We start from the raw sequence: 21,307 nt of genomic DNA, 5'->3' as shown, positions 1-21,307 counted from the left end.
TCTCAACCTAATTAGTTGCACAATTTTAAGTATGGATTTAGAAATCTTAACCCACTCCAAAGTCAAACCTCTCATCCCATCTCTTACACCTCTCTTACATCCCTGCGCACATGCACTTTATGCTCTTATAGAAACTTAAAGGCTTCTTACATTCCTCTTACACACTCCAACCCCCTAATAAATCCTTTGCCCCCCCACTTTCCCTCCATTTCACTCATCCTCTCACATCCTCTCTCCTTGTCATGAATTTCAAAAAGCATAATCCATGCACTTCCATCTCCTTGCATTCTAGCCCTCCCTCACCTTTTCTCAACTATGCATCTTAGCCCTCCATTCCACTACCCTTTCACCTATAAAATGAACCACTCTCCCTTCACATTCATATCTACACTTGAAGCTAAAGTTGTAATGCTCTTTTGAAGAACAAAATCATGAAATATGCCATTACCATGCTCAAATTCACACTCCATACCCCATCCATTGAGGGCTTGAGGCACACTTGAGTACACATTTCCATCACTTGGACAAATCCTCTTCATCATTGGAGCTACTTGAAGGGGTGGCGTTTGCATTCCTTTTAATTGTTTTTGGTTTTGTGTTGAAGGTCTTCTCATAGGTGTTAACCTAGTTATTTTGTTGTTGAATGCTTTGTCTAACCTTGGTATTCCAATGGCAATAACAATCCTAGGTGATGCATATATTAGAATTGTTTTCCTTTTGTTTTACAATGATCTAGTACTCAAAAGATATTTTGGCTTATTTGTTATTATATTTGGGTTTTTGAAAGGAAATGCATTTTACTTATGGTTTTTACAAGGATTTATGCTACAAATATTTCTCTAAATAGAAATGGTACAATGAGTGAGTGATTACATAGACTACATTATGATCATTGTACTCATAGTGATGAATAACTCATTTATCGATGCTTTTAGAAAGGATTTTCCGTGTTTAAAATACTTTGATCTTCATTATCTATAGTTCCTATTGCAATTGTCTCATTTTAATACTAGTGCAGTGTTATATTCTATCTTACTTGCAAATTTGCCCCTTTCTCATTTGTCATTTTTAAAATTTGGCTCACTAACTCACCCACTTCACTAACTAACAATATACACTTTTTGCACAATTCAAATGATGTGCTAATATCAATAATACTATCAATTCATTCTAATCATCAATTTGAATTTTGTGATTCATTCTAATCATCTCATAATCATCCAAGAAAGAAAAGCATCATTCATTTTTTTAAATATCATTATTCACAAATAACAAATTTAAATTTGATGGTATAAGAAATATACAGTCCATAAAAATATCAATATTTGACATATTCAGATTCAATATAATAGAAATTGTAAACAATCTACCATTAAAATTCAGAATATAAATATAAATTCACGATCATGGGTGAGTCCTAATCCCACAAGCTTATCCTCTAAGGAGCAATGAATGCAATGCAAATTCTCTCTATGCTCAAACCTAACATCGGATTAATTACATTATTTTTTAAATATCTTTTGAAACACATATCATTTCATGAACAGTTCAAAATTATATCTTCTAGAGGCTCCCGATGACCTCTAGAACACCGTGTCACATTTGATTAAATTTTCTAGAAGTACATTTATAGTGCATGGGCCTCCCTTAACATACACAGTAGCATAAATATTCTGGCAAAGGTATATCAACAGAACTAACTATTCTGCCTGTTCAAACTGCTCCTTCCCATCATGAATTTGGGATACATAATGACGTCTAATATCACTCAAAGTAGTTCTATTTGAGCATACTGGACACTGCAATTATTTATTTACAAACTTAATTAGATTAAAAAAGTTTTAAGTAATCTGATCAAACAAGACAATGCAAATCAAATTTCACTTACAGTAGAGGAACCGCGACTACCATTTCTTGAAATCCACTGGGTTATGCATGATCTGCCAAAGAAATGGCCGCAGGAAAGAGAACTGGAAATACACAATTAGAAATGTAAGAATGCTTTTATAATTAGCTGCTGACAATAAAAGAATGTATTCCGAAATGAAACGAAACACGGAAGCATCGTAAACTTAAAATATTTGGAAAAAGTATTATGGATGTCAATTTAATTAGGTCCAGGTTCAGAAAAAATCTTTTTAAAAAGCACATCAATAAATAATTAGCTGTAAAAATTGCAAAGCAAATACCATATTACCATATTTAAGAGCAGTAACCACTTAAATGGAACTGGGAAATGCCCAGCACCTTAATTAAAAATTTCTTTGTTGAACTATTCTCTCAAATTAACACAATTAACATTATTTTTTAGATTTTACACTCTGTAAAGGACGGCACAGTTATTTTGCTGCAGTTAATATTAAAAACATTGATTATATATATATTTTGCGAAAAATCTCTTTTTCACAAGAATTATAATTTTTTAATTGAATTCAGAAATCAGAAATTACATAAATAGAAAAGAAATACAATTAGAAGCTGGAAAACAATCACAGATACAAACTAACACCAGCAGCAATAAGGATATTCCTACCATAGCAGCAGCTGCTGCTACATTAACCATCAGCAGAAATAAATTTTACCCTGGTATTCTATAGAATTAGTTATTCTTTTTGGTATTGATTAACTTGGATATTTCTATTTATCTGTCATATGTTAAATTGTTCGATTCACATTCTTCTTGAATAACACTTACCAAGCTCCTATAATTAGTGTTTTGTGCCATTGTCTATTGCAATATGAAGATCCATTGCCTCTTCCTAAACACAATTTGTCATGTGTCAATTGATTTTTCATAGTACCTCTAAATAATTTGTACTACATGTAGCAGGAGCAAGATGTGTTATTTTCCAACTATAACGATCATTGTCCTTGTAATTCTGTTGTACCACAATGCTCAAGCGAATCAATAATCAATGTCAAATTCCATACACATTCATTGACAACATTTTGTCTCCACCTAACCATACACATCCATTGAAGACAATTTGTCTCCGTCCTATGATTAAAAACACTCACTACATCACTACAGGTATAGCTACTTGTAGAATGATCGTGAACACATACCTTCTCCCCTACAATCAAAACGCTGGAAGTAATAAAACATAACACTACCAAACTAGTGCCCCTCGTTGAAACTCAAAAAATGGAACAAATGGAAACCCGTAAAGGGAAGAAGGTACGCTATTTTGTTATGCCATTTGCAAAGGTTCAAACCTCTATAGGTAGGATTTATATGAGATGAGGCTGAGATTGCATTATAGGTAACTAGGGCAGAATGGATGTCCTTTGGTCCTTAACTCTCAGCCAAAGAAATATTGAACATTGGCTCCTTTTCTTGGATTCAGTTGGAAGAATATTGGCGAAGGATATAACCATCCTACCTTTTAATATCTAAAAATAAATTAAATATCTATCTAGTTTTATCTCTGGTCTAATAGAGAGGGATTATGGAAAGAAGAGGTTCAAAATCACGATCAATTCCTTTCTCAAATCCTGCTGCAGCTGCATGAGCTCTTGCATGCCACAAATGACCTATGAAAAAGAAAAAATCTACAACAGAATGAAAGGTGGCTAACCAACATCGAGATGAGACATAATTGGCCGCATTAATCTCAGTAGGTACACCCCACCCACAGAATTTAAAATAGCAAATAGCAAAACCATGTTACAGATGAAATAAAATCCTTCATCAAAAGAAGAAAAAAAAAATTGTTACTGTCAATGAAAATTGTCTCTCTAACATACTTAAACTAAAAAAATCAAGAAACAAGTGGAATTATCCCCTTTCTTATGGTTCCTCCAACCCTCCCTTTTAGCCATTGACTCTTGAATGTTAAATGTGATATAGCAAGCTCTAAAATCCCAATAGGAGAATGGAATAAAAGAACAAATATAAATACTTTCAAGTTCAAAATATTTAATAAGGCTGTTGGGTGAGAATGTGTCACCGGTCAACATATGGGTCATACATTTAAAAATATCACTTGCACCACAAGGAGATGCAATGGTTATACCAATAGTGATTCATATAGAATACTCAATAAATTTCAAGTACCATATGGCCAACAAAGTAAGTAGGAATTTTATAAAAAATCTTACAAGAATGTCTATTGACTTTCTAATTTAAGATAAAATCTCAACATTAAAGAATTATATTGAATTAAAAGTGGACATGGGTGCTCGGCGGTGCATAACTATCATTTGTCCCCCTTCAGTCTCCCAGGACTCCCAAGTCATATACCATGAGGTGGCATGCTTAGAAGGTGACCCCAACATTGTTCCCCTACATGTAATTCCCTCCATCCTTTTACCATGGCTGAACAACAGTCAGACAATATAAATATGCATAATATTATATAAGAGATTTCTACCCTAACCCATTTCTGCATCACCAATATGTGTGTGTGTGGTGTGTATACCATATTATCTCTTAATATAAACAATCAATAATTCAAAAGATGACATGTCTCTTATGAGATTGGCTCATCTTCGGGAAGCTAGATCTTTTGGGCAAGCCTTGGATATTTACCTTGCAGCTTCAGGTCAGAAAATCAATGAGCACAAATGCTCCATTTTCTTCTTCAATACCCCTCAAGCCATTCAGAGGCTAATTGCTGACATACTGCAGTTTCAGATTGGGTCTCTTCCCTTTGTTTCTCTAGGCATTCCTCTTACTGTCGGCAGACATCCCATGTCCTCTTAGCAAATTTTGCTTGACACGCTGTCTCAAAAGGTTATTCATTGGACTCAACGTTGGTTACCTATTGTTGTTTGATTGATTCTTTTAAAGTCAGTTATTCAAGCTCCTCCTATTTACAAATGTCTTGTTCAATCTGCTCCCAAGTATTTTCTTCAAGAATTTGGTGCCCTCTCTCATCAATTCCTTTGGAGTGGGAATTTATGAACTACTAAATGGAGCCTAGTTAAGTGGGATATTGTATGCAGACCTAAGAATGAGGACAGCCTGGGCTTACATTCTACTATTTCAAATGGGCAAGTTCTTGCTACCAAGTTATATTGTCATTGGTGTACTAGCCAAAATCAACTTTGGACCAGTATTCTCACTGTTAAGTATCTTCCAGGTGTTAATGTATTTAAGGTTCCCCGCTTTCCTTTGGAGAGAAGAGGTTCTATGATCTTGAAAATTCTGAAACTTGGGGCTTAGTTTGTAAAGAATGGTCTCTTTTGGACCTGTCATATAGGATCTCAAGCTCTTTTTTGGCTAGATTCTTGGGATGGTCATCCTTCTATCGTTTCTACTCATCCCCACCTTCAAGCCCTTTGTGATACCTTTACTGTTGTTGGCTAGGACACTATTCACCATTATAAGATTGCCCATAATTGTGGGTTGGTAGTTTGTTTTTGTCAAAAACAACCTTTTGAATGGCCTCCAGGAAGCTCTGAGGAAGATATGCAGGAGCTGGTTCATATTCTGGAGTCTTGAGAGTGCACTATCTTGGCTGGGAATAATGTTCTGGCTTGCGCAAGCAATGATTTGTCTAAAAAAAAATTGTTTCTATTGGATATATAGGGCTGGTGCAGCAGACTTTTGGGGACATTCAGGTTCCTTGCTACAAACAAGTTTGGTACAAGTTCTCATTGCCCAACTGCAATATCTTCATATTTGGTGGTGCACAACCAATGTCTTACTCAAGAGGATTTATGTAAGCATGGCCTTCAGGGCCCCTCGACATGTGTGTTGTCCATAGTAGTGAAGAATTTTTTCAGTGATCCTTCACTAGACATATTTGGAACTTTTGGTGGGATGTGTGGAATCAAGTTTGTTGGCATGCCTCTTCTTTGAACGAGTTCTTTGTTCGATGGGGCTGCCTCTTCTTTGGTCGATTTCTTTGTTTGATGGGGTAAGACTCCTGTCAAGACTTCGTTTCTTCAAGTTGCTTGGACTCTTGGCCCTTCTTTTATTATTTGGCGTATATGCTAGCAAAGGAATCGTCGGATATTTCAAGATATATTGTTGGGGTCTCACCACTTGTGTGAAATTCTCCATTCTTTGTAAGAAACTGTTTCGGCAAAATGTGACTCGATGGAGACTGTGGATCTTAGTGATGTTATTTGCCATATACCTCCTCCACAAGGTTGTCTCACAAGAAATAGATGCAAACACCCTCTTCGGAAGATAAATAGGGTGGGGCGGTCGAGTCTTCTGCATGACATTTTAAAAATTAACACAGATGGATATTCTTGAGGAAACCCAGGTCCTGCAAGTATTGGTGGAGTTGGTAGAGATAGCTTGGGGATTGTTCTATTTATGTTTTTTGTTTACAAAATTCGTCATGTTAACAATTTGATGGTGGCTATTGATATTTGTATGTTGTGGAGCATACTTGTGCTCTTCGATGGAGCAGGCTCATTTGTGAATCAGTTTTGCAGGTAGGGGTACATCTGTTGACTTGGCAATGTCCTGAGGATGTTAGTTGGTAGCTAACTTTGGTTGTTATCCAGATTCTTCAGTGTGCTTTGCATTCAGTTACTATCACTCATATCCCTAGGGAGTGGAACGGGGTAGCGGATTGTCTAGCCAAATGGATTTCTAACCACAAGCAAAACTAGAATACTGTGTATAAGGGTCAATTACCTCTGGGTTTGTCCCAACAGTTAGATCACTTAGTCAATCTTGATAGGGTTGTTTGATGCCCATGCTTTGTAATTCTTCTTGTTTAAATATATGTCACCCCTCTTTTATCTCAAATAATTTAAAATATGAGAAAATGTATGCAGATCAAATTATATCTTGATATAAAATAAATGTCGACAAGCCAGGCCCCATACAGAAGTACACATATATTTTGTCACATATGGAAAACACTGCAGTATAAAATCTGCAATTGCCAATATTTCTATGTTTTTCTGATGATTCAAATTCCTTTCTTCTCTACCAATGATTGACCAAATATGAATATGGGTCTGATAGGCTGACAGTTAAATGATTGATGTTTGAATGATGAATTGATTGATTAATTTTTTACTCAAAGATGTGAATTGATTGATGATAATTTGATTGTTTGTTTATTCACGTTGTCAAATTGATCCTTACTAATAGATAGATTGTTTGTTTCAACATTTGTTGATCCATAGATTGCTTGATTACGTGATACCATAGATGGTATACTCACAAAGTACTAGGTGAATTGCAAAATATCACCACGTTTTTTGGCTCTGCAAGTTTCTATCACATATACTCACCCAAGAGACTCCAAGTTTTGGGAAAAGATCAACAAGTTCGAGCCAAAAATTTAGCAGCCGCTGTACTCTAGCATTTAAAGAAAAACAAAACGAACCAAATCTTTTTTATTTTCCACTTGTTGAACTTCTATTTTGCTGAGGGTGAAAAATGGTCTTCCAAACTCTTGATAACTGATTTCCATCCATTTGAAGCAGATTCGAGGTGGTTTTTGAAGAAAAAGTAGATTTACAGGTAGGTTTTCTGATTTTCTTTGTATGTTTTTTTAAAACATTTTATTTATTTTTTGTTACATCTAGATGAATAGAAAATCATTCCTAAGTAATTAAGATTTATCACTACTTTTGACAAGTTTTGTTGAATCTTCATTATTTTTTAAAGAACCTCTAATTTGTTTAAAAAAATCAAACCCTAGTAGTTTGTTTGATTTTTTAATGATGAATAATTTCTAAAATTATTGAAACTAGTTTAGGCGGTTTTCTTAATTGTTTAACTAAACATATTAATTTTGTCTTTTCACTTTGTATGTGCTGGTTAATAGCTAAGTTAGCCATTAATTCAGCATGGCAGCTTCAAGGAATGATTGGCCAGTAGAACCATGCCAATCTGGATATATAGGCATTGTCCTACAGGACTAAACCCTAGGACAGTGATTTGCATTGAATGTGAGAAAGTAATTCATGGAGGCAAATACCGCCTTGAAGGTATTGATATCCATGATTCTAGGAGATGTGATAAAACCACAAAAGAGATAAAAAGATATGTTAATGTTATAATTGCAATTGGGGAAGAGAAAAAATTTGCATACTGAGAGGGCAAAATAATCTATGAGAGCGGCCTGAGATGAATCTCAAGGTGCTTCAATTAACATTGAAGAAGCGACACTTGAGTATACTAGGGTCTCATCACGGCCCATGTATCTGCAAACTCAGCACCCCCTCGGCCACACTATTCCATCACCATCAAGGACACAACCTATAGTTAGTTATTTTGTGCCCATGAACACGCCTGAAGCACAAACATCATTAGAGGCCACTGTCCCCATCAAAGACAGGATCTATAGGCACTTAGCTTGTCCCCAAGAATACACCTAGAGCACAAACATCATTAGAGGCCATTGGATGGAATATGGAGGCCTTCCTATTCCGCCATTGACAACCTGATCATCTTGACACTATTGATGTAATTCTTTAACATCGTTGGCTTCTCCAACATAATGAGTTGACACTCAATTTGATTTATGTCTACTTTTAGTCATTGCTAATCGTTTCTTATGGGTTGTTCCTTTTACATGATTCCTTTATATAAAGTCTAGAGGCATGATAGAGTTGCAACTTTTCATCATTTCTGCCCCTTTGCAATGGTCAGGACCTTTCACAATTACCACCTTTTGAAAAGTCACAACTCTTCAATATTCCTTCCCTTTCAAAGAGTCACAACCCTCCATAATTTTCCCTCTTGAAAGAGTTAGGACCCTATTTGAAAGTCCCAACCCCTCATTATTATAACTATTTTGAAGAGTCAAAACCCTTCATCATTGTCACCCTTTGAAACAGTCACTTATTTTCTTCAAACTCCTTTCTTCTTCCATCAACTCTTCTTTAATTTCTATTATCTCCTCTCTCTTCCATGCTCCATATCCCTCTCAAATGAACCCTCCTCTCTTTTATATCTTGTTGAGGGAGTCACAACCCTTCATTATGTACCTCTTGACCTTTCATTAACTTAATCAGCTTGTAAATATATTATATTACATTTTATTATTGTTTATCTTTCTTTTTTTAATGTATATTTATAAATAGACCCTGTTTCACAAAAAGATCATTACAATGCCTTTTTGGGGAGGTTTTCTTGGAGATTTGTGTTTCGGTCAATACTGGACAATCTATGTTCCCTGGAGTTTTCGGGACGGGGACCGAGACGGCAATTTTTTTTGCCGATTTTGGGGACGGCGGGGGACAGCAAACAGGGATGGCAAAAGTGACATTTTTTATAGTTTTTTAAATTTTTTGTGTGTTAAAAAATTGGGAATAGATGCAAGTCCCAATGAAGTTTCCAAGACGTCCCACACTGGGTTTTTTGGGGGGGACGAGTCCCCGGGGAACATAGTGGACAATCCTTGTCTCTTCACCTGTTTATTTTCTTATTGATAATATTTTCCTTCACAAAACCCATTTCTATGCATTATGATTAATACATAGATCATAATTTGGAATGGAGCTCTCAACTAGGATTATGCCACTAGATATTATGGTACTTGTAATTAAAAGGTAGTCTATCCAGCAAAAGATTAGAGCTAATTTAATTTTTGTTCAGCCAAGGAGGATACTAATGCCTTACTCATTAAAAGACACTAAGCCAACAAAGATTGAAAATAAGATATATCCTTGGGTCATCCGCATATCCCCTTTCCCCCCACTAGATTAAATTAAAAAATTAAACTCAAAGTTAACTTCACCATGTTAATAACAGAGTCACAACTTTTCATCATGTCTGCCCCTTTGCAAGGGTCACGACTTTTCACAATTACCGCCTTTTGAAAAGTCACAACTCTTCAATATTCCTACCCTTTCCAAGAGTCACAACCCTCCATAATTGTCCCTTTTGAAAGAGTTGGGACCCTGTTTGAAAGAGTCACAACCCCTCATTATTATAACTGTTCTAAAGAGAAAAACCTTCATCAATGTCGCCCTTTGAAAGAGTCACTTCTCCAAATTCCTTTCTTCTTCCATGAATTCTTCTTTAATTTCTATTATCTCCTCTTTCTTCCATCCTCCATATCCCTCTCAAGTGAACCCTCCTCCATTTTATATCTTGTTGAGGGAGTCACAACCCTCCATTACATATCTCTTGACCTTTCATTAGCTTAATCAGCTTGTAATCATATTATATTACATTTTATTATTGGTTATCTTTCTTTTTTATGTATATTTATAAATAGACCCTGTTTCACAAAAAGATCATTACAATGCCTTTTGGGGGAACTTTTCTCAGAGAATTGTGTTTCGGTTGATACTGGACAATCCTTGTTTCTTCACTCATCTATTTTCTTATTGATGATCTTTTCCTTCACAAAACCCATTTCTATTCATTATGTTTAATACATAGATCATAATTTGGAACAGAGCTCTCAACTAGGATTATACCACTAGATATTATGGTACTTGTAATTTGAAGACAGTCCATCTAGCAAAAAGATTAGAGCTAATGTAATTTTAGTTCAGCCAAGGAGGATACTAATGCCATACTCATTAAAAGACACTAAGCCAGCAAAGATTCTAAATAAGAACCATATAAAGGCTAAATTTGTCTTCTTAAAAGATATATCCTTGGGTCATCAAGATCAGCTGGCCTTGAGCAGCTAGTGCATATCCCCTTGCTCCCCACTAGATTAAATAAAAAAATTTAACTCAAAGTTTACTTCACCATATTTAATAACTCTTCAAGTCTTTAAAAGAGTATTTATATTTATTTCTTGGCCAACATATGTAATATATAATATCTAACTGAATTGATTTTTGGCATTCTACTAATACAGGCAGTACGGATAAATGGCCAAACTAAATTTATTAATTTTAGTATTGTAATGAGGTTCCATTTGAGAAACTAATCTGTGATTTGACTTGTCTACACTGTTTCACATAGCACTACAATACAACAATTTTGGGTAAGCAGAGGAAAATTGCTAATGAGAGCTTGTAAAAAAATTGTTCTTCTTCTTGTTCCTAAGAAATGCTCTAGTAGGACAAGTGTTGACACGAGGATTATGTCTAGTTTATATCCAATAATCTCGAGAGGTTTAATCTATTTCCTAAATTATTGCATGATTATTTAAAAAATTCAACCCGCACAAATACATCCACATATACAAGGTAGAGAAGGTTCTACTTTGCACAGATTTGCAAGGTTCAAGTTTTTTGGAGGTTGATTATGAGCAAAATATTGGGGGGTTGAATATGAACAATAAATAGGGTAAATGCAAAGATACTTTATGTATGTTACAAGAGATCTCACTTAGGCTAAACTGGCAAGCAGTTTGACTGTAGACCAGGGTTACCCGGGGACTCGTCCTTGACATTTTTCCTTCCATCCAAGTTCTGGGGATGTTTCCAGGACTTGGGTACTGCCAGGGACACTGCAGATTTCCTCTGACCATCCCGGAGACAGCCGTCCGTGCCCAAATTAAAGCATGTCAAAACACACAAAAAAAAAAAAAAATTAAATGAGCTTTGCTTCTTGGGGATTGTTTCGCAGGGCTCACCTTCTTCGTTGCCTTACAAAACAAAAAACTTGGCTTTTATTTGCATATGGTCATCTCATTTGGAATGCATAAGCTTTCCATTTTTCTCTCTTATGGAAGCAGCAGCAAGGCTTTGAAGTTTAAGATGGAGCAGCAGCAAGAAGGGCCTTTTGGAGTGATTTTTCAATCTTAGGAAGCAAGAGCTTGAAGAGGTGAGTTTATTCATGATTCCATGCTTGCATTTTGCATTTTATTTTCAAAGTTTTAGCTAAAAAGTATCCTGATTTTTTAGCTCTTTTTTTGCGTTGTTTCGGTTCAAAACGCCATCTTCTTTCTTCAATCTCATAAAAACACAAAAAACAAAATGAGCAATAGTGAGAGCAGTGATAGTGAGGAAACTCAGTGTTGAAGAAGCTCGTAGTGGGCAGCCACAATTAGAGGCCCAAACTGATATTTTTAAATGGCCTTCAAAAGTCGAGAGCAAATATGCAAAGTGTCCTTTCAACAAAAAAAGCCTCTTCTCCAATATGTCACACCTAGGGGTCGAACGAAAACAAATGCAAGCGGAACTAAGGTGTGGGATTGTCATGTTTGTTTGGATGATTTTAGAGGCAGCTATACAAGGGTTGAGTCTCACTTTCTGGGTATTGCATGCCATGGGGTTATAGCTTGTCCAAACATAACCAAAGAGGAGAAATTAGAGTGTCATAGATTGCACAATGAGTTTGAAAATGGGAGACAAGGTTTGACAAGTCCAACACCTACCAGCTCAAGTGCACAATCATCTAGGCCATTCTAACCATTGGTGCTCCTCCCACTAAAACAAGAGGAAAGAGGAAGATGGGTGACAAGTGAAAATCAATTGAAGCTATGTTTAATGCACAATAACAGGAAGCTACGAAGGCATCCATTGCTAATTTTTTTTGGCTAATGTTCTCCCATTTCATGTGGCTCATTCCTCTAATTACAAACAAATGATGAAAGATGTTATGGGTCACTCTTTTGTACCCCCCAGTGACCATAAGCTAGTAACAAACCTCCTAAACAATGAGTACTCCAAGATTACTGTGTTGTTTGAGAATATGAGATGGACTTCAGTTAGGGCAGGCTGCTCTATTATGATGGATGGGTGGACTGATGTTAGACATCGGCTACTCATCATGTCACATCTCCTGCTGGTTTATATTTTATGAAAGCCATAGATTTTTCAAGGAAGTGTAAGGATGTAGAGTTTCAGTTCAGCATTTTAAGAGATGCCACAAAGGAGATTGGGCCTAGTAATGTTGTACAGGTGATCACAGACTCAGCACGTGTGTGCAAATTAGCTGGTTTGATGGTACAAGGTGCTTAGAAGCATGTCTTTTGGACCCCTTGTTGTGTCCACGCATTGAACAATTCATTAATGGCAAGATAGATTGGGTGAAGCAAGTGGTGTCAAAGCTAGAGAGGTTTAGATGTTCATTGGCAACCAACACACCTCACTTGCTCTTTTTGGGTCCTTCTCAAAAGAGTTCCTAAAACCAGCTGAAACAAGGTATGCCAATTTGAATTTGAATTACTTCATTTTAAAATTATTTATAGTATTATTATATGTGTTTTGACTTTCAAATTACACATAAATAAAGTAAAAGGCCTTTTTTAGTTAATCTGTCTAAAAGAAAAAGGCTTTTAACTAAGGGGGTAGGGCAGAGTAGGACACCCAAGTAACATATAATCCTGGCAGATTTATTAGATCAAAGAACTCTGTTCAGAATGTATATTGAGTTATTATTACATCAAAGGGTTATTATATAGTTTAATAGAACAACCCACAAACAAAAAAAATTGACAATATAATTAGCTCAATGTATTCCTTGACATTGAAAAGCCCAAAAAAAAAAAAACACAAATAGGAGTTACTGTTATTCGAGATCTATTTGCATATACAACATACCAGGCATTATGCTCTCCTGATTCAGTCCATGGTTCCATGCATATTGAACAATTCACCCAGTCGTTAACCTCGTAAACCTTAAGAACATATTTTCTCTTTTGAGATAGATGTCGAGCGGCTTCTGTCGGTTCTTGTGGCTTGCATGCTTGATCGCATTCCTCTGTTACTGCAGTGAACGTTGTACACAGTTCCTGCATCTTGTTTCTTGTGCGCTCAAAATTTCGTTTTATGGAGTTTTCTCGTTCTTTAGCCATGTTGAGCTCCTCCTCTAATTTTTCGTTTCTTTTAATTAGTGTAGAGTACTCGGATTGTACTACATCAAGCCGCCCCTCAAGTTCGTTATTTATCTTATAATATTCCTCAATTTTTGATTTAGCTGTAACTAATTCGGTTTTTATGTCAAGGAATTTCTTCCAATATTGCCCTCTAGCCTTGTGTAATTTCTCCTGTAGTTTTTTGTTTTTTTTATCCAAGTCCCTATTCACAACTTTAACTTTACCTAGCTCGGCTTCCATATCTTGTAGCTTCTTAGAAGATTGTCTTCTGGCTTTCGAAAGATCCGTTGTTAGTTTTTCGTTTATTTCAGACAATTTCTTATTATCTCTTTCCCCTCTAACCAAATCGGTCTGCATGTCTTTAAACTGCTTACAGTATTCATCGAAGGCAGAATTCAGAGAGGATTGTAAAGATTGGATGCGTTCTGCGGGATCTTTGCCACTTGAAATTCCCCTCAATGTGAACGGAGAAATAGGGGTTTCTTCTTCGTCGGCTTCGCTTTCTTCATCCTCCACTGCCACAGATGAGTCATCTCTATATGGTGAAGGCGACAATTCCAGTGAGGGCGACGATTCGTCCCGCTCCACCCGTACGTCTTCTTCTTCTTCATAATCCCCTGCCGCAGATGAATTAGAAGGGGAAGGGGAAGGAAAAGACGGATTTCTCTGAGGCGAATCTTCATCCGATTCCTCATCTTTCTGCTTGCCCATCTCTGAATCCTCTTACCTCAAACCTCATATAGCGAAGACAAAATTACATTCAAAACTACTGTAGTCGAACCGCGGAAATATCTGTCATTTTTCAACAGAAGTATTGGTCACTGCAGATTTGAGTGTGAATCGTACCCTAAATCCAAAACGTAATGTCAGTTGCAGCTTCAAATGATAAAATTTCATACAGATACGGGATTCGAAATGGCTCAACAGAGCCTTCAAATACGGCTGATCAGTGGGCTAATTGTGTTCCACTCTCTTCCCCACGTCACGTCCTTCCTCCCATACTGGCTCTTCTCTTCTGTAAAGATTAAATAGGCAAATTAATGTGCTAGCATTTATTTTTCAGTTAAAAAACTTATTTCTACATTAAAAGACAATCAGTTGTTAACTTGTTATAAATAAGGATTATTTAATCAATATTAAATGCACATTAATAGTCATCATATAATATTCTAATCTAAAATTGGTGTTGCCATTAAAAAATAGCTTTTATTACATGCAAATATCATTCAATAATTATACTTATTAATTTTGGCCATAACCTAATTTTTTATTTATCCACATTCAAATACTATTTAATATATGAAAAATAGAAATACTATTCACTCATTGTACATAAAGTGAATGCAATAATCTAACTTATAGCAAGTAAATAAATATTTGTTTCAAAATTAAGATAGTAAAAATTTAGTTCCCAAAAGGAGCAAGTGTAGTTTTGTCCTATGTAATATACATGTTTATATCGATTTTGCTTCTATGCAATTATGGTGAACTAATGATCGATGGAGGAGCTTCGTCCCATTTTTAGAGCTTTCAAATTGTTCAATAAATGTGATAAATATTTTTTGTAACATAGTGGGTAGATGTAGAGTGGTGGAAGGGATTTTTTTTTTGTCTACAACCTTCAATTCATGCAATAAAAACACTACCCAAAGTTGTGATGAGCCAAGCCTATCATTCAACATATATGCAAATTATCACAAGGTGATGACTGCAACAAATATTAAATACAACTAAACATGTATAGTTTCTCACTTAGTATAATACCCACCAAGGAACCCTTAGACTACAAGGTCAATATGCATGCTAACAAAGAGATTATTTTTTAAAACAAAACAACACTTCATAGGATACTCATCGTTGTGTTAATAGAATTATAGATACTCATTACCTCATCAATTAATGTTATGAAGAATGATCAAATGCAAAACACATACATTCTTTTTCAATGCCCCCCTATACATAACTCAATGCTCAAATGTATCTAAAAAGTGTTCCAAAACCACTCATGACACACTTGTGGAGGATTTAGAGTGATGGTACAACCATATTTTAGATCATCTCATTTAGGGTCTACCACCAAAAGTGGGCACTAAAACATCATGTTGTGCCATTTTAAGTGGAGGCATTAAAGTATAATATTGAGTTGCTAAAACACATGTGAAAGCACCAAAACCTAAATTTTGGCCCATACTTGTCTCAGACCAAAGAGATAAGTCACTCAAGTATAGGTGTGTATGCTATAACAATTATTTGGGTCTAAGAAAAGTTTTAGAAGTATGAAATAAGTTCAAATTATTTACCCAAGCTCTATTCAGTCTAATATATCCTAAATGCAACACTTATTATCATGATAAAGTACAAAAGTTTCAAATGAAAATCTATAACATATTTCCATTATGGTTCCATTTACATGATATTATTAGTGCTATATTAATAACATAATTACATTGAAATAATCGTTTCAATGCATGATGAAAATGAAGGATACTATGGAATTTCTTGATAAATGTACATTGGTCCCTAATATTGATTGGTTAAACCACTTGACCACATGGTACCCTCAAGCCGACCCCAGTGTGTTCATAGAGTCAAGATATGCCCAAGCACATACTAGCCAATCATGCAATGCAACTTACAACATACTCAATACACTAGGATATAACTATACATAATGAGTATGAATCATAAGGATCTCATGACCACATCATAGGAAAGAGGATGCAAGAAATCCTACAACCACTCAACTTCATGCAATGCAAACAAACAAAAGGAGATCATGCTCAACATGAAAGAAGCATGATAACAAAAAATTACCAAGAGTAACAGAGTTATAGGGTCCTTACTTATCCTTCACAAGGTATGGATGGTGAGCCTAGAAATGTGAGTAGCATGACTTATCCCAAATATGACTATTGTAGAAATCGAGCCACCTCTCATGAAAACAAGGATGCTTAGCTTGTGTGATATATTAGGCTTTCTACCAAAGCACCCTTAGCCCATGGTAGCACTTAAGGTATGCACAAGAAATCAATTCTATATTTTATTATGTTTAACCTCATTCAATTTAAATTATATTTACATTTTAATTAAGCAACCTTCTAATGGGCTACTCTAGTGGCCACTTTGTCCTTAGTTTCCCCATTGGGAACCACATCCACATTCGGGCTATGGGTAAGTGCACGAAGTTGTGGTGCCAAAAGGGGGTATAAGTGGCCACCTTTTTTCCTTTTTTTTGAAATCAACAATTTCTGAACTTCAACAAGAATTTGAAGATAGTTACGCTCAAAATTTTACAATATGAAAAAAATAAAAGTAGTAGTCCTTTAAATCTAGTTTCTAAACTACTATTTTTTTTTCAAAATGGTTTAGTTTTAGGCCCTCAAAAAAGGGGGCCACAGAAAGTGGTACTATTTTTTTAGAAAAAAACATAACATAGTGCAAAGTGTGCCCCCCCCTAAAATTTTAACTTTTATTTTGAAAATCTTTGATCACTCTGGTCAAACCTAACACTATGTAGTTCATCCCAAAAAAATTGGGTAATTTTATAATGTGTATTTTTTAATATGAATTTTGTAAGTGGACACATCCCAAAAATGCAAAATATATGTGTGCTCCCCCTAGAAATTATTGAAAACTAATCCAAAATAAAAACTTCTTTTTTTTGAAGTGTGTAGAATGGAGTCTAGTTTCTAAAAAACTAACTTGTTGCACTACACCCCAATTAGTACACATTGGTTTTTGAGAGAAAATGGACATACATTCAAAAGGAATTATATTTGAAAGGCTTGAAATAATATGAATTTGAAATAAATTATATTGTTATATAGTCAACACAGAGATCTATAATATTATGTAACCTAGTTTTATCGATTCTCAACCATAGGGAAACTTGAAGGAGAGCATAGATGAAAAATAAAGTGCTTGTTGCAAAATACATCTTAGACCAGTTTAGAGCCTCCAAACCTTTGGGTTGGATCCCCAGGGAAAATCCAAGCCTTAGGCTTGGTGGTATCCAATGCTTTAGATAGTGTGTGCGTGCAATAGCGCATATGCACTATAGTATGTGCACACTATTTAAAGCATTTTTAAATTCAAGTCTTAAATAGCGCGTACATGTTGTAGTGTGTGTACGCTATTTAAATCATTTTTTAATTCAAGGCTTAAATAGCATGTATGTGCTATAGTGTGTGCACACTATTTAAACCTTTTTTAAATTGAAGGCTTAAATAGTGTGCATGCGCTATTTAAGCCTTCAATTTTAATAGACAAGATGGATAAGTAGAGAGGGAAGGAGAGAGGTGGAGAGGGAGAGAGGGTATAGAGTGTGAGAGAGTACAAGATGGGGAGAGAGTAGGGGATATGATGTAGAGTGAGAAAGAAGGCTAGAAAGAGAGAAGGGAATGGGGAAAGAGCATTGGATAGGATGCAAAGAGAGAAAGAGAGAGTAGGGAATGGAGAAGGAGAAAGGGAGGAAAGTGAGATAAATAGAGATAGAGCTCAATAAAGTAGGGGAGCGAGAGGGGGGGGGTGTGTTAAGGTAGAGTGAGAGAGTAAGAGAGAGTAGGGAATGGAGAGGGAGAAAGGGAGGAGAGTGAGATAAATAGGGAAAGGGAGGGGAAAGGGAGGGAGTAGGTGATGGGGGTTAAAAGAGTATGTGGGATAGGATGCATAGAGAGAGAGAGAGAGTAGGGGATGGGAATGGGAGAGAGAGAGAGAGAGAGAGAGAGAGGGACATAGTGTAGTGAATGATAGAGGGAGAGGGAGAGCGAGAGAGGGAGGCAGAGAGAGAGAGAGAGAGAGAGAGAGAGAGAGAGAGAGAGAGAGAGAGAGGGAGGGAGAGGGAAAGAGAGCGAGTAGCGGATAGGAGAGATTGATTAGGAGTAGAGGATGAGAGTTGAAAAAGTACATGGGATAAGATGCATAGAAAGAGAGAGAGGGACACAAATTAGGGGGGGAAGAGAGAGGGGGGAGGGGGGGAGGGAGAGAGAGCGAGAGAGAAAGTAGTGGATAGCGAGTAGACGATGGGGGTTCAAAGAGTACGTGGGATAGGATGAATAGAAAGAGAGGGACATAGAGTAGGGGGTGGGAGAGGGTGGTATTGAGAGAGAGAGAGAGAGAGAGAGAGAGAGAGAGAGAGAGAGAGAGAGAGAGAGAGTGTGTGTGTGTGTAGTGGATAGGGAGTAGAAGATGGTGGTTCAAAGAGTATGTGGGATAGGATGCATAGAAAGAGAGAGAGGGACATAGAGTAGGGGTGGGAGAGGGTGAGATTGAGATTGAGAGAGAGAGAGAGAGAGAGAGAGAGAGAGAGAGAGAGGGAGGAAGAAATGGAGAGAGAGGGAGGGAGAAATGGAGAGGGGAATGGGGAGGGAAATGGAGATGGAAGGAGGGATGGAATAGGGGGGAGAGAGAGAGGGGGGGTGGGGGGGAGAAATGGCTTGAATACTTGATCCTCCTTGATTAGATAAAACTTTTTCAGCTTAGTCAACTTAGGATACTCCACTATCCTTCTAATTCACTTCCTTTGCTTATCTTTTTAATCTCATGCTTCTCTCTTTCAATCCCACAACTTGACCTTATACTTATATCTTTTTCCTTGACAAATCAGCTTGAATACACCTACAAATATTCAACATTCATCCCTTAAGTTGGCTAGACTAAACAAATAAATTCATCAAACTAAATATGTTGATTCAAGAAAATCCTTCATTAGCCGACCCAACTTGGTCAACACTAACTCAAAAAATACTATCTTCATACTTCCTTTGTTAACCATGTGAACTTAGTTAATACTACATCCTAAACTGAATTCCTTTGGTAACCGAGTGAGCTCAATTAACTCTGGTTCCGTGCCAACTTCTCTTTGGTGTTCGAATGAACTTGGTAGACATTGTATTCCTATAAAATTTCTTTGGTGCACGAGTGAAGCTTGACACATACTGGCTCTGAACTTGGTTTACTCTGGAATACTTGGCAAACACTAGAAATTGTCTTCATCGCCTAAGAGAGCTCAATAGACACTTACTGGTAAAGACTTGACATTTTATGTAACATCAAAGACAATATACAATTGAACAATTGTTTTCAAAATTCTTCCTCTTTGGCATTGATGACAACACAATATGTTATAAAATAATGAAATTTTAGAGAAAAATAAAAGTAAGGATAATATCCTTAGTTTCACTCTAATTCTCATCCTTGAGAACTCCCTCTATCAGTGTGAACTCCCTCTAACATCAATCTCTAATTGTTGTGACTACAATATCAAACTCTCCCTCTTTGATATCAACTCAAGTTCATTCTCCCTCTTTCACATCTCTGACATATATAAAAATATCTCTGATATATGACAAAAAACTCTCTTTATTAGACATAAATTTTCTCTGATGTATGACCAAACTCTCCTTCTTTGACATCTCATGCCAAATATAGCATTTAGTGAACTTCCATGTGTAGACACCTAAATTTGATTACACCGCTTTGGTAATCCTATTTAGTTATCTCTAAAGGCATCATTAATTAAATTCTTATTTAATTAATTTTTTTCCATCCCCTAGCTGATTAATTTAATTAATTATCTATAGTCCTAATTGATAAATCAAATAACCTATTATTTATCAATTAATCCTATTCTTCTATCTAATTCCAAAATCCTCATTTATTAAATAAATCTATTTGATAAATAAAGCCCTCAAATCTAATAACCCCTAAACTATCATAAACCCCCTTTTAGCCTAATCCACCCCATCCACCCATACTAACCAAGCTTAGCCACTAACTCACCCACCCTCATTGAATGCCATCCACTTGCATATCTCTAACAAGCCTAATCTAATCCTAAACCCAAGCCTAATCCACCCCCTAATGTTGTCACATTCCCTAAGCAAGCTTAAGACTTTCCTAAGCCAAGCAAAGTCAACAATCTCAACTCCCTCCAAAATATCCCAACCACCAAGCCATGAATGCTCTTACAAAAGCCATAAAGACTCTTACAAGCCCATTCATTGCTCTTACAAGCCATTATGAAGGGTCTTTATGAAGATATTATCCCTTGAGCCTCCTTTGTTGACTCATCCATCCCCTTGCCTCCATCCACTCACCCTGTGACATGTGTCACTCCCTGGTTGGTGCTAAACAAGCACAATCCATGTGCTCCCCTTTGAGTGCATCCTAGCCTTCCTTAAACTTTCATCTCTCCTTGCATCTTAACCCTCCATCCCTCAAGCCCTTGGCCTATAAATTGAATCCCCTCCCAAGCCATTTCATCACAACTTTGGAGCTAAAGTTATAATGCCATTTTAAGACCAAGTTTTATACCAATCTCATACATCCACACCAAAAATCCCAAAAATCTCCATTGAAGCTAGTTTGAAGCTTCAACATACATCCCATAATCTTACCAAACTAATACATTAGACTCATCCATACATCAAGAGAATAATCTCATTGAGAGAGCCATTCCATGGCTCATATTCTCATTTGAGGATTTCTCTTTTGGTCTCTCTTATATGTTATAGTAATTTTATTAGTTAATGTTTTGTTCTTTTAATAGATTAGTATTCCTTTGCTAACATATTTCTCATATACATTTGGCATGCCCGGTGGGACCCCACTATGAGTCATTCATTCGTCCATTTCACCCTATGTTTTGTTCTTAT

General features: G+C 36.2%; 1 protein-coding gene across 1 annotated transcript; it reads right to left on the bottom strand.

The window, feature by feature from the left end:
• Positions 1 to 1,310: 1,310 nt before the first annotated feature.
• On the bottom strand, positions 1,311 to 14,652 carry LOC149558008 (uncharacterized). Its single transcript, XM_089832453.1, has 3 exons — positions 13,378 to 14,652; positions 1,889 to 1,970; positions 1,311 to 1,799 (listed from the first exon to the last, which is right to left on the bottom strand). The coding sequence occupies exons 1-3, from the start codon at positions 14,361 to 14,363 to the stop codon at positions 1,701 to 1,703; spliced, it is 1,167 nt and encodes a 388-aa protein (XP_089688579.1). The 5' UTR covers positions 14,364 to 14,652; the 3' UTR covers positions 1,311 to 1,700.
• Between the last annotated feature and the right edge of the window lie 6,655 nt (positions 14,653 to 21,307).

Source organism: Cupressus sempervirens, chromosome 5 (assembly GCF_028749045.1).
Source record: "Cupressus sempervirens isolate cs-2001-9-10 chromosome 5, ASM2874904v1, whole genome shotgun sequence".
NCBI lineage: Eukaryota > Viridiplantae > Streptophyta > Pinopsida > Cupressales > Cupressaceae > Cupressus > Cupressus sempervirens.
Note: the sequence above shows the minus strand (reverse complement) of the source record. Positions and strands in the feature narration are given on the sequence as shown.